General features: G+C 42.3%; 1 protein-coding gene across 2 annotated transcripts in view; it reads left to right on the forward strand.

The window, feature by feature from the left end:
* Window positions 1-14,634, forward strand: part of MGLL (monoglyceride lipase) — a 186,249-nt gene that overhangs the window by 86,378 nt on the left and 85,237 nt on the right. For both annotated transcript variants that reach the window (XM_006870493.1, XM_006870494.1), the window contains exon 2: window positions 8,469-8,575. In XM_006870493.1, the coding sequence (XP_006870555.1) occupies window positions 8,469-8,575 (107 nt within the window). The remainder of the gene's footprint in view (window positions 1-8,468; window positions 8,576-14,634) is intronic.

Genomic DNA, 14,634 nt, shown 5'->3' on the forward strand with positions numbered 1-14,634 from the left:
CCTTCTTGCCTGCATGGTTTCTGTTGAGAAATCTGAACTTAATCTGATTTGCTTGCCTTTGTATGTTGTATTTCTCTTTTCCCTGGTTGCTTTCAAGATCCTGTCCTTATCTTTGATTTTGGAGATCTTGATGATTATATGTCTTGGTGATTGTCTTTTAGGGTCTATCCATCCTGGTGTTCCTTGAGCTTCTTGAATGCTTATATTTTCACTTTTCTGGTTGTTAGGAAAATTTTCTTCCAGAAGCTCTTCAACTATCTCCTTTGTGGACTTGTATGATTCTTCCAGTTCTGGAATGCCAATAATTTTTATGTTATTCCTCTTCATGTTGTCCAACATGAATCTTAGGCCTTCTTCAGATATTTTTTATCCTTTTTTGTGTTTGTTCTTCTATCTTAGTGTTGAGAGATTTATCTTTTAGCTCATTAGTTCTGGCTTCTAGCTCTTCAGTTCTACTCCTTTGCCCTTTCAGTGTATTGCCCATTTCTGATATTCTGTTAATAGTTTGGATCTCTTTCTGTAGGGTTTGAATTGTTTCCAATGCTGTATTTATCTTTCTTGATTGTTCCTATAGCACTTTCCTGACTTCTTCCTTGTTTTTCTCAACTCCATTATATAGTGTTTTGATACATTTTATAATCATTTTTCTGAATTCCTTCTCCAGCTTTTCCAAAGCCTGCCCATCTTCCAGTATGGAGTGTAGGTCTACTTCCAGTTCATTTGCCTCAGTCACTTTATCTCGTTTCTGGACATGTGCAGATATGGTCATCTGCTTTTGTTTTTTTGGGTATATTCAGGGGTTATCTGTGGCCTTAATACTTATATGGGTATGCTATTTTGGTATTTTTTATGCTTTCTGTTGGAGTTCAGGTAGATGTGATCAGAAAATGGGCTTCCCTTTTCACTTTTCTTCTTGAGAAATTTCAAGATGCCACTGTTGATCATTTTGATGTAACTTAGAATTTAATTTTCAGCCTATTTCCTTTTTAGTCTGCCTGTACCGCTCCACAATCCCCGTTCAGGCCTTTTTTCTAGTTATAAACAGTTTAGGGCCAGCTGTGACCATTTGGTTTTAAGTGGAAACTGTCTCTTTAAATTTCAAGGATATCTGTGTGCATGCGTTGTAGAACCCTCTGAGGGTAGCGCTTGGGTGTCAACTAGCTCAGGCACCTCTGTAGTCACCAGAATGGAGGTGTGCAGACAGCAAGGGACCAATCCAGTGAACAGATACCAAAAGAAAAGAATGTCCACACCTTTATCTTCGTGGTTCTATCCGGCATATGTGGCTGCTCTGAACCTTCCCCCGCTTGGTCTCACCCAAGATGGCGCCTCCTGGAGCAGCTGAGTGTCTTGAATTTGAAAGCAATGGATTTCTTGCTTCTGCTACAAATTCCCCTAGCTGTAAGTCTTCCAACCTTCTAAATATTCCTTTGTATGTGGTTCAGAGTTCTGGGACCATCCCCTGAGCCTGCTTGTTCCTGTATTCTGTGTTGTTGGGGACGGAGCTCCTTAGTGCACTTCCACCCAATCCACCATTTTGTTTGTTCTTTTATCCATAGCATTTTCATTGCGTTCCACTGGCATTTCTTCTTAGTAGTCTTTCTTGTGGCACTGGACTGCTAACGGTGAGGATAGTAGTTCAAACCCACCAGCTGCTTCTCAAAACCCTGTAGAGGGTCACTATGAGTCAGAACTAACTTGACAGCACTTAACACCCAACAGTCTTAGTCCGGAAGCTCGCTAAAGCCTGTCCACCATAGGTGACCCTACTGGTATTTGAAATGCTGTTGGCAGAGCTTACAGATCACAGCAACACACAACACCCCCCCTCCCTCCCCCCCCCACCAGTATAACCACCTGACAGGTGGCTGGTGGGGTCCTGGAATTTGTTGTTGTTGTTAAATACCATGGAGTTGGTTCTGACTCCTAGTGACCCTGCACAGGGTTTCCAAGGCTGTAAATCTTTAAAGGAGTAGAACGCCTCATCTTTCTCCCAAGGAACCGCTGGTATTTTCGAACTGCCGACCTTGAGGTTAGCAGCCCAATTTGTAACCACTAAGCACTGCTTTATTGTCCTGGGAAAGATCTTGCACCCATCAGCTCTCATCATAACCCCCCCCCCCCCACCATGCTTCTGGTTCTTAGCTTGCACACCTGGCGTCTCCACCCAGGCTTTTCTGTGCCAGGGCCCAAACATCTCTCACGGTGGACATGCCGATCAGCATCCTTTGTTTATGATGATATTTCATTAAACGGAAACCTGTAGGAGGGCAGGGCAATGTGTACTGTCACCCTTGCCCCCAGGGCCTACTACTCAGTAAACTCTCAGCTGCTCTTACTCAATAAACTCTCAGCTGCTCTTTCTGGGCCATTGTAATGGAAGGACGGTGGGGCTTGTTATCCACACTTCTGTGCGGGCTAAGGCTTCGTTTCTAGTAACATCCAGGAGTCCATGCCCAGCACTGCTGGGTGACCCTCCAGGCCTTGTGGGTCTCCTGGGAGTCAGCCTAGGGTCTCTGGCTTTTGTGTGCCCTCTACCCATGGCCATCCAGCCTGTGAGGTTCATCCACCCGTGGCTTGTTTCTTCAGCTCTCAGTCACTGTTTTCAGAACAGAAACAAGTGCAGTCGTAACGCTTTACGAAACTTCAAGGGAGACGTGGCCAGGCAGGTCACCAGTGTCCAGTGGCTAAAGTGGAAACTCCATCAGAAAGTCTTTAGCTGGGAGCCTCCCTGCCCCCACCCCACTCCCAGAGGCAAAACATGAGCATATGTGTTTCACAATGTGGCAGAATATGTCTACAGCAATAAGGCCCAAACCCAGAGGTAGGCCGGGGACAGAGAAAAGGAGGAGTTGGTGTGTTAAATGCTAAGTCAGGCAACAGGCTGATGGTGTGGGGAGGAGGGAGGGTCTGACAAGCAGTGGGGTGTCCTGGTAGTGCCAATGTACCCAGAAATGCACCATTGGGCTCTTTCTGGGAGACTTGTGCTGCATGGGGCTAGAGTCTGGGAGTGGGGCTTCAGGCCTGGGGACTGCACTGGGCAGAGGAACCAGGCCCCCAGCCATTGTTGAGCTCTGGCTGTGTGCTAGTGTTTTCTCAGCTGTGGTGTTGTAGGATAAGCACTGGACTACTAACCGCAAGGCCAGAAGTTCAAACCCCCAGCCTTTCCTCAGAAACCTTGTAGAGTCGCTATGAGTCAGAACTGACTTGATGGCATTTAACAACAATGGGCATAGTAAATAAGGGGTAGAGAGGATCCCCGCCCTCTTGGAACAAGGCTAGAGAATTAGGGGAGGCAAAAGAAAGGGTACAGACAATAAAGAATTCAGCTACTTATTGCAAAGTTGGTGGTTTGAATTCACCTAGAAATGCCTTGGAAGAAAGGTCTGGTAATCTGCTTCCAAAAAAATCAGAAAGAAAAAACCTCTCTGAGCCTGAGGCCCAAATGGCAGGCAAAGTCAGCATGCAAAGACTGGGTGGGTGGGGACCAGTTTCCAGCACAGCCTCACCAGGTGCATAGCTCTGAGGTGGGACTACTCTTCCCAGCATGTTCATGAACAACTTGGCCAGACCCAGGAGCCAGTTTACACTTTTCTTCAAGTTCTGAGATTAGTAACCTCATGTTAGTAGCTCAAAATCAGCCATCGTGAGATGATCTTTTACAACACGGGAACTGGCAGACACTACAAATCAGGATTCCACCATTCCCATTTTGGTAAATCTTTGTCAACAGACCCCTGGTTAGCATACCTGAGCACTAGAAAAAAGACCATGAAGTACAGTGGTCAGGGAAAGCAGGGAAGAGAAAGTTTACTACAGAGACTGTTCTATAGCAGTGGGAAGACTCAAAAGGGTTTAAAGCAAAGGGCACTAAGATTTGATTTTTACTTTGCAGGACAGGTTATACCAAAGACGCAGGTCCAGGGAACAAGCGTGGGGAGGGGAGAGGAGAGATCAAGTTATCAGAATTGGGGTGCAGGCAAGATCTGAATCTAAAAACTAAGAAGAAATCCACTTAGCATGGCAGAATGACGCCAGGTATCAATAGGGTGTGGCTCCAAGGCTGCCTGACCTGGGTTTGTGCCTGCCAGGGGCTGCCAAGTGACCCCACCTGTGCAGAAAGGAGTGCTGCTGAGGTTCAGCTACCTGCAGCATGTATGACAATTATGTTGGTTAGCTTCCTTTCCAAAGGGGTGATGTCAGGAGCCCCCAGATCCTCTATGGATGTAACCTGTGGTTGTGCAATGTATCCCCCTCTTCCAGGAGTGAAACAGTGCCGACATGGGTGCATGGGCCCATGCTGGAATGGCTTCATCGCCCCACTCTGGTCGACTCCATTCTGCGTTAGAGCAGTCACTCAGGCTGCCCAAGCTGAAGCATGATGGAGCAGGTACATCCCAGCCTCAGCTGCTGGCAGAAATGCTGGAACCTTTCCAGCTCCAGGGACCCAGACTGCATGCAGGGCCGATTAAATCACAGTCTGGAGGTGGGGCCCAGGCTTTGGTGTGGCTAAGGCCAGGAACCCCTGGACTGGAATGTGAACCCCTCCATAGAGTAAGAGATTGTATTTGTCCACATGTTGGCCCCTAAGTGACACTTGTGTCCTCATGGGTAGGACCGCTAGGTGGTACACTGGCTACCTGGGCAGACCGGCTGTAGTTTCTCAGCCTGTATCACTCTAGCTGCTGTGTGGAGCTGCACTGACAACAGTAGTGCTGTGCTCCCCTACAACTGTAAGAGTATGTGAGGCCTCCTTTCGGAAGTGGAACCGAATTGGAAGGTAGAAGTTGATGATTATGGTACAGTTCTAGCCATGCTTCTCCAGAGCTTAGAGAAACGGGAAAGGCACCCACTCGGCTCCCAGAGACGCCAGGTGGGTGGTATCCTGTGGCTATACCGACTCCTAGCCTTGTGCTGTGGAGGGCACACAGAGCCATGGAGAAAAAGTGCTAAAAGCACTTTTTTGTGCTTTTAGCAAGAGGCAAGGAGGACAGTTGTCCATGGGGGTTTTGAGAATTCAGCTAATGCAGTTCCTGTAAGAGTGGTAAAACAGACCTGGACCCCGCCTTTACACACCTGTGCAGAGAGGCACTGTAGCAAGATCGCAGCCTTTGTACAGGGCATGTCATGTCACACATGCTCTGGGGTGGGCCAGGACATGGGGGACAGACCCCTTCCAAGTAGAAGAGGACATCAGGAAATGAGTTATCATGTAGACAAGCTGTGACATACAAGAGGAAGAAAACTATCTAGCCAGAGATCCCAGTGGGCCACCTTGCATGGGGAAGAGACTGGAAGGTCCCTGTCCTGAGAGCTGGAGGATACAGAGTAGACACAGGACAACTTGGGGGATCCCAGGGAGAGGGGGATTTAAACTCAGAACTGCTGGTGTGGAGAGAGTGAGGGGGTGAGGAGGTGGTCCACTTCTATTCTTGGCATAGTGTTAGCCTGCTGGAGACTTTACTAACTTGCTGTGTAACTTGGGCTGTTTACTCAACTTCTCTGATTTCACTGTCACTTACATTATGAAGGCAGAGCCCACCACAGCGGGTTGTTACGTGAGTTAGAAATCACGAGCATGAAGTTAACCGAAAGTGGCGCATTGTAAGTACTCAGTAAAGTGGTGGCTGTTGTTATCCTCCTCTTTCTCATAGTTATTGGCGGAGATTGGGTGGCACCTGGCTCTGAACATTCACTCTTTCTGGAGGAGACTGTAGGACTGCTCCCCACCTGCCCCCCATGAATCTTTGGCTAAGAAATGAGTTTTTGACTGGGGTGACTGTCTAATGGAGGAAGGTACTTCTCCACCATGGCTAGCGGAGAAGCTGAGACGAGCCATCAGAGGATCGTGGCTGCTGTGGGAACTCGCAGTGACCACAGTCACATCGATCGATGGCTGAGCTTCTGCCAAGCTCTGCTTTCAGACTTTGAGGCTTTTAGTACAGCGCACAGCCCCATCTATTTCAGGAGTGAAATATACCTGTGTTTTAAAACCGTACCACTTCCTTCCTCTCCTCTATTCAAACAGCATCTACACCGTGTCCATCATGAGCTAAAAACTGTGCTAGCCATTAAAGGAAAAATGAGGGAGGCATCTTTGCCTGCTCTCAAAGTTAGAAACCAGCGATGGAAATAGAACGCAGTGGTAGCTCTTTTTGTAACAGAAGTATTTACAAAGTGCAAGGTCGGTTTGAACTGAAAGGCAGGTGGTTCAAGCTCACCAGCCATTCCTTGGAACCCTATACTATGTTGCTATGGGTCAGAAACGACTTGATGGCACTTAGCAACAACAATGAAGGAATTCCTGGTGTGGCATTGTAGGATAAGCTCTGGACTGCTAACCGCAAGGTAGGCAGTTCAAACCCACCAGCCACTCCTCAGAAACCCTACACAGGGTCGCTGTGAGTCAGAATTGACTCAACAGCACTTAACAACAACAATAAGAGCCCAGTGTAACAATGGACTCAAAAGTGATAACAGTTGTGAAGATCATGCAGGACTGGGCAGTGTTTCATGCTGTTGTGCATAGAGTCTCTATGAGTCAGAACCAACTGTAAGGCACCTATTGAAAACAATCCTGCCCTGTTAACATAACCCAACAATCCATTCCCCAAAGGGATTATAACCACAGGCATATAGGCTAGGGTTTATAACACATATTTTGTGTTATAACACATAATCTAAGGAGTCCTGATGGTGCTGTAGGACAGGCACCTAACTGCCAACTACAAGGTTGGCGGTTCAAGCCCACTAGCTGCTCCTCAGAAACCCTATGTTGTTGTTAAGTGCCATCGACTCAGTTTCGACCCTACAGCAACCCTGTATAGGGTTTCCAAGGAGCAACTGGTGAGCTTGAACCACTGACCTTGTAGTTCAAATGGCTTTGTAGTCTGGTGCATTAACCCACAGCACCACACCAGGACTATACAGTGTCTCTGTGAGTCAGAATTAACCCAATGGGCCTTAACAACAACAACAATAGGAGCCCAGTATAACAATGGGCTCAAAAGTAATGATTGTGAAGATCGTACAGGGCCTGGTTGTGTTTCCTTCCGTTGTACATCAAGTCACTACGAGTCAGAACCAACCCAGTGGCATGCAACACCAACAGCAACACAGAAGTCCAGAGGAAAGGGGAGATGAACTTCAACTTTAAAGCCTGGAAAGTCATCCAAGGAGTAGAACCCTAAGACTAGGTGTTGAAGAAGGGACTGAGTTTCCTAGGTGGAGAAAGAGGGGAAGAGGAAAACAGGCACATACATAATAAAAATTCCAGTAAACTATAGAAGAACGAAGACGTTCTGGTGGCACAATGGGTTAAGCATTGGGTTGCTAACCAAAAGGTTGTGGTTCAAGCCTACCAGTGGCTCTTGGGAGAAGGGTGAGGCTGTCTACTCCCATGAAGATTTATAGCCTCAGAAACCCTAGGGAGGAGTTAAGTTCTCTCTGTCTTCTTACAGGGTCACTATGAGTCAAAATCAACTAAACACAGTGGGGTTTGGGTTTGTTAGACTAATTAGTATCAAAGTAAAATTATCCCACACAAAAATGGAAAAAAATGTATGTCAGCACTTTTCTGATGACAAGTGACAAAAAACCCATGGCAGGGGGGAGAAGGGAAGGAGGAATGCTACCTTTGGGTCCAGCTGGATTCAGAGTTGAAACGCCACCATTAAGACTGGTGCTTCCCATCACTTGGCTTTGACTGATGCTCCCCCTGAGGATCAACTCAACCTCCATAAGGTGGCAAAATGCCTAGAGCCATCTCACTCTGGAGGTACAAGTTGGTGGGAAAATGCAAATGCCTTCCCCTGGCTACTTAAAAGCAAAAGCTCTGGGCTGAGTTCTGGTGGTAATAGTTGGCTTGACTGGCATCCCATGCCTATCCCTGAACCAATCCCTGTGGCCAAGGATATGGGGCATGTCGATTGGAGAAGCCATGCCATAGGCCAGCACTCTGCCTGGTTCTTTGGCACAAATTTACATATTTGATCCTTAAAGACACCCAGCAGGTAGATTATTATTCCTATTTCAGAGGTGAAGAAATCAAGCTTCATGGGCCTCGTGCTTTGCCTGAGCACTCATAGGCAGAGCCAGGATTGGTTCTGCCTTCTGTCACTCTGAAACCCATTGTTGTCAACTCTCCACCAACTCATGGCAACCCCACGTATGTCAGAGTAGATATGCACTCTGTAGGGTTTTCAGTAGCCGATACTTTGGAATTCACCATGCCTTCTGGGTGAAACTGAACCTCCAGTGTTTTGGTTAGCAGTTGAGCACACTAACCATTTTCACCGCCCAGGAACTTCATGAGCCAGAAGCCTGGTATTTTATCACTGAACTCCTCTTGTTTCACAAAGCATGTAGATCACAATTCAATTGCTAGCTTGTTCCTGGTGCTAGAAAAGGCAGTGTAACCTCAGTGGCCTGTCACCTTCCTGACCAGTCCCCCTTCTCGCTCCTTCCAGGGCCCTGATATTTATTTCCCACGGAGCTGGGGAGCACTGCGGGCGCTATGAGGAACTGGCTCAGATGCTGATGAGACTGGGCCTGCTGGTGTTTGCCCACGACCATGGTGAGTGCTGCACGGTGCCGCTCATGCCCTGACTATGCCTTGCAATTTGAATGCTCTTCATCTCCATCCTTCCTAATCAGTTGTGCTTTTCTGATTCCTATTGTTAGACTAAGATAAGACTTTCTCAGATGCAGGTTTCAGAGTGAAAATGTATATAATAATGTAAACAAAAAATAGGGCGGGTATAAGTTTCTGTTGAGTTTGGGATTAAATGCAGGCTGCTGAGAAACCACACCTAGAAAAACCAGAGTTGGAATATGTTGATATGAGAATTTGCCCCAGGCCAAGTAATAATCTTATACATTTATAAAACACTTTCTGTGTGAAATGGGTCCTGGGTTTCTCCCAAGGGACTTCAAATGGATATGATGTCATCAGTTCAAGCACATTTAAGCCTCAGTTTAACCACAAGAGGTTTACAGAGCATTTCAAATCAGGAGAATAGTGAAAATCTCAGAAGCCAGTATTGGTTTCCCCAAATACATGTGCTCACACTCACACAAACACACTTGCATGTACACACATGCATGCACACACTAAGCCAACTGAAATAAACACACTTGCCCGCACAAAGCCAAGGAGAAGTTTCTATTGTATTCTTTTTTTGTTGCTATTCTTGTTGAATGTGTTGCCTTTTCTTTTTCCTTTAATAAACCATTTTTAAAATTTTTATTTGGGTGAAACCCTATGAAGCAAATCAGTTTTCCATTCAACAATTCATACACATTTTGTTTCATGCCGTTGATAGCAAGCCTCACACTGTAACATCACTCATCCCACTTTCTCCCTGTGTTTCCTGTTTCTATTCCTCCTATCCTAACCTGTCCTGCCATCTACATTTTGTCCCTCTGCAATGCTGCCCTTTGGATCTTGAATGGTTGATTGTTTGTAGGATTTCATACTCCTTGGTGTTATTGTTCACCCTATTGTTTTTGTTGTTGTTATTAAGGCCTTCCAGTTGGTAGACCCTTTATAGGGTTTCCAAGGTGGGTCGCCTTATAGACCTGTCTATTGTTTGGCCCATTTAAAAACTGGATTATTTGTCTTTTTCTAGTTGAAGTGTTAAAGTTTTCTATCAATTTTAGAGATTAGTGCTTTGATAAATCATTCCCCAAATTTTTTTTCAAATCTGTGAATTCTCTTTTTACTCTTTTTGTGAATTAAAAAAACAAAACAACTTTTGCTATAATTGAGTGAGTGAAGGTTTACAAAGCATATCAACAGTTTTACATTTAACAAATCAAACACTTGGTTTCATTTCAATGATTGTAATCCCCTCCATATAACAATTATCCCATTTACTCCCTTATTCCTATTCTACCTTCCTTTCCCAAATGTTCTGAACTTTGTCCTTAGGTAAACATTACCCTTTTGATCTTGAATGGTTGACCATTCTGTGGTGAGCATACCTTATTAGTATTGTTGACCCCTATATAACTACCTACTGTGAGTTCTGTTCCAGACCTGAAAGGTGGCCGAAGGCCATGGTCTTGAGTTTCTCCAGTCTCTTTCTGACCATTAATCCCAGTCTTTTTTATAATTTTGAGTTTTGTTCCACATTTTCTCCCACTCTATCCTGGACCTTCTAATGTGATCTCTTTCTGAGCCGTTGGTAGTGGTAGCTGGGAACCATCTAGTTTCCCTTGGTGGTGGAGACTGATGTTCATGTGTTCCGTTATTCCATTGAACTAATTGATTCCAAGCATCTTCAATTTTTACCACTCTTCTTTCCTCAACACATGGAGAGACCAATAATTGCACCTTATGTGGACTCTTATGACCTTTTAAGATCCTAGTAGCTACACTTTTGGTGAAATCCTTTGATGTACATAACTGTCTAATTTTTATGAGATCCCAGTCATCTAGTTTATCTTCTTTGATTGTGTGTTTTCAGCTGTGTATTTATGCCATGTATCAGAGTAACTAAGTTTGTTCCTGTTTTTTCAACAATTATCTTTATAGTTCTAGGTTTTACATTTAAGTCTTTGGTCCATTTTGAGTTTGTTTTTGTATATGGTGTGAGATATGGTGAGGTCTTGTTTCATTCTTCTGCAAATTGTTTTGCCAGCATCATTTATTTGTCAAAGAGACTATGTTTTCCCCATTTAATGTGTTTTGGTCCTTGGTCAAAGATCAGCTGACCACAGATGAATGTATTAACTAATTGGTTCTCAATTCTCTTCTCTTGAGCTGTGTCTTTCATTGTACCAGTACCAGGCTGGTTAGTAGATATTGAGATCAGGAAATTAGAAGCCTTCTACTTTGTTTTTCTTCTTTAATAATACTTTGTTTATTCAAGGTCTCTTTCCTTTTCATGTAAATAAAGTTGGTGATTTGTTTTTCCATCTCTTTAAAGAATGATTTTGGAATCTGGATTGGGATTGCATTCTATCTATAGATCACTTTGGGTACTACTGACATTTTCACAATGTTAAATCTTTCTATCCATGAATGTGATAATATTATTCCATTTATGTAGGTGTCTTTTAGTTTCTTTTATTAGTGTTTTGAAAATTCACTGGTTAGATTTTTTTCCTAAGTATTTCATTTTTTGAGTAGTTATTGTAAATGGTGTTGTTTTCTTGATTTCTTTTCAGAGCTCTCTTTATTAATGTAAGGAATCCAACTGATTTTTGTATGTTGATCTTGTACCCTGCCACCTTGCTGAATCTTTCAATGAATTCCAGTAATTTTCTTGCTGAGTCTTTAGGATTTTCTATGTATAGGATCATAATCATCTGAAATTAGAGTTTACTTTGCCAATTTGGATGCCTTTCATTTTCCTTTCATGCCTTAAGGCTCTGGCTAAGACTTCCAGGAAAATATTGAATAGAAGTGGTGGTGATAAAGGGCATCCTTGTCTAGTTCCCATTTACAAAGGTATCACTTTCGTTTTTTCTCTGCTGAGAGTAATGTTTGCCATTGGCTGTATATATATGCGCTTAACTATGTCGGCGAATTCCCCTTCTATTACTATATTGCTGAGCATTTTTATCAGGGATGGGTGTTGGATTTTGTCAAATGTGTTTTCTGCATCAATTGATAGGATTCTTTTCGTTCTGATGGTTCTTTTCCTTTGTTTTATTTATGTAGTGATTATATTGATTTTTTTTTCTAATGTGCCATCCTTGCACACCTGGTATGCACTTTGTCATGATGTATTATTTTTTTGATATGTTGTTGAATGCTACTAGCTAGGATTTTGTTGAGAATTTTTGTATCTATATTCATAAGAGAGATTAGTCTATAATTTTCTTTTTTAGTGGAGTGTTTGCCTGGTTTTGTTATCAGGGTTCTGTTTGCTGCATAACAGGAATTTGGGAGTTTTCCATCCTTTTGTATGTTCTGGAATAGTTTGAGTAGAATTGGTGTCAGTTCTTCTCTGAATGTTTGGTAGAATTCTCCAGTGAAACTGTCTGAGCCCTGACTTTTTTGTTGCTAGGAGGGTTTTTTGTTTGTTTGTTTGTTTGTTTGTTTGTTTGTTTGTTTGTTTTTTAATGACCTGATTAATTTCTTCTTTTGATATATGTTCGTTCAAGCTGTCTTCTTCAGTTTGTGGTAGTTTAGGTAGGTAGTGTGTTTCTACAAATTTATCTATTTCCTCTAGATTTTCAAATTTGTTGGAGGACAATTCTTCATGGTATTCTGTTATCCTTTTTATTTCCTTTGGTTCTGTTGTGGAGTTACCTGTTTCATTTCTTATTCATGTTATTTGTATCTTCTCCTTTTTTTCCTTAGTTAGATTTGCCAGTGGTTTGCTGATTTTATTAATCCTTTCAAACAAATAACTTCTTGTCATTTGGTTCTTTCATTGTTTTTCTGCTTCATTTGTCTCTGCTAACCTTTATTATTTATTTTCAACTGGTGGCTACAGGTCTACTTTGCTGCTGCTTTTCTAATTGTTTGAGATGTTGACTTTGGTTCTTCTTTTTTAATTGTGTGCTTATTGCTATAAATCGCCATCTGAGCACTACTTTTGCTATGTTCTGAAGGTTTTAGTATATTGCATTTTCATTCTTATTTGATTAAAAAATCTTTGTGTTTCTACTTATGTACTTATTCTCCATAGTTTTTAATCAGGGTGTTACTCAGTTTACATGTATTTGATTTTTTCTCTGGTCTTCCTATGATTGATATTTAATTTTATAATATTGTGATCTGAGAAAATGTTTGGTAGTATTTTGATATATTTTATTTATTGAGGTTTTCTTTATAGCCCAACATATGCTCTATTCTGGAGAATGTTCCATATGTATTAGGAAAGAATGCATATTGTGCTGTTGTTAGATGGAATGTGCTGTATAAGTCTATGAGGCCTAGTTGACTGATTGTGCTGTTTAGATCTTCTGTGTCTTTGTTGAGTTTTTCATTGTTCTGTTCTTCATTGAGAGTGGTGTATTCACGTCTCCTACTATTAGTATTCCTGAACATTTGATTGATGAGAAACCTGTACATAGACCAAGAGGCAGTCGTTTGAACAGAACAAGGGAACACTGAATGGTTTAAAACCAAGAAACATGTGCACCATGCTCATTCTATCTGTATGCCAGGGAAATAATCTGAGAAGCTGGATTATGTGAAGAAGAACATGGCATCAGATTTGGAGGAAGACTCATTAACAACTTGGCATCTACAGATGATACAACCTTGCTTGCTGAAAGTGAAGAGGACTTAAAATACTTATTGATGAAGAGCAAAGGTTACAGCCTTCAGTATGGATTTGCCCGCACTGTAAAGTAAACAAAAATCTTCACAACTGGGCCAATAAATAACATCATGATAACCAAAAAAATGATTGAAGTTGTAAAAGACTTCATTTTACAATTATCCATAATCAACACTCATGGAAAAAGCAGCTAAGAAATCAAACACTGTTTTGTATTAGACAAATATGCTGCACAAGATCTCTTTAAAAGGTTCAGAATCAAAGATATCAGTTTGAAGACTAAGGTGCACCTGACCCAAGCCATGGCATTATCAATAGCCTCATATGCATGTGAAAGTTGGACAATGAATAAGGAAGACTGTAGAAGAATTGATACATTTGAGTTTTGCTGTTGGAGAAGAATTTTTAAAGTACCATGGACACCAGAAGAACAAACAAAGCTGTGTTGGATAAAAGTACAGCCAGAATACTTCTTAAAAGTAAGGATGGCCTGCTTGCTTCAGCAGCACATACACTAACATTGGAATGATACAGAGAAGATTAGCATGGTCCCTGCACAAGGATGACATGCAAATTTGTGATGTGTTCCAAATTTTTTAAAAGCCAAGCCAGCACTTGGAAACATACTAAAGGTAGTTCTTTGGATTGAGAAACAAGAACCAGAGATTGACATACATGACAACACCACCTAGAACTCAGTCCAGATATGGAAGAGAGCAGAGAAGAAAGAACAAAACAGCAAGAATGATATTAGGGGATCTATAACCATGACAACTACAAAGCAAAAGAGGGGGAAAATATAGTAACAGAGATCCAGGTGGTGAGGAGGTCAGGCAGATTTCAAGATAAACAGACTGTTTTAATATGAGGAAGACATTAATAAAATACAGGGTAACCTTCACATCAAAGCAAGATGAGGAAAATCCAAGACGATTTTAGAAATAGTAAACTATGAAGAAATTGACAATAAAAAGTACATTGAGCATAGGAGAGCATGCAGAACAAAGAAACCAGCACCACAAAAAAAAAACAACAAATAACACAATGACAGCAATTAATTCATACTTATCAATAATTATACTAAATGTCAATGGATTAAATGTACCAGCCAAGAGACAGAGAGTAGCAGAATTGATAAGAATTCAGGATCCTTCAGTATGCTGTCTACAAGAGATAAACCTTACACACAAAGACAAAAATGGACTAAAAATTAAAGGATGGGAAAAAAAATACGCCAAGCTAATTTCAATAAAAAATGAACAGGAACGACAATATTAATCTCTGATATAATAAAGGCAGGGTGCCTGGTATGGGTCAGAGTGTTCTGCCAGCCTAAGAGGTAGTGGGGTAGGAGTGAAGTTGCCTGATCCAAGACAGCATTACTCCCCTCATA

The sequence above is a fragment of the Chrysochloris asiatica genome, unplaced genomic scaffold (assembly GCF_000296735.1).
Source record: "Chrysochloris asiatica unplaced genomic scaffold, ChrAsi1.0 scaffold00142, whole genome shotgun sequence".
Lineage (NCBI taxonomy): Eukaryota > Metazoa > Chordata > Mammalia > Afrosoricida > Chrysochloridae > Chrysochloris > Chrysochloris asiatica.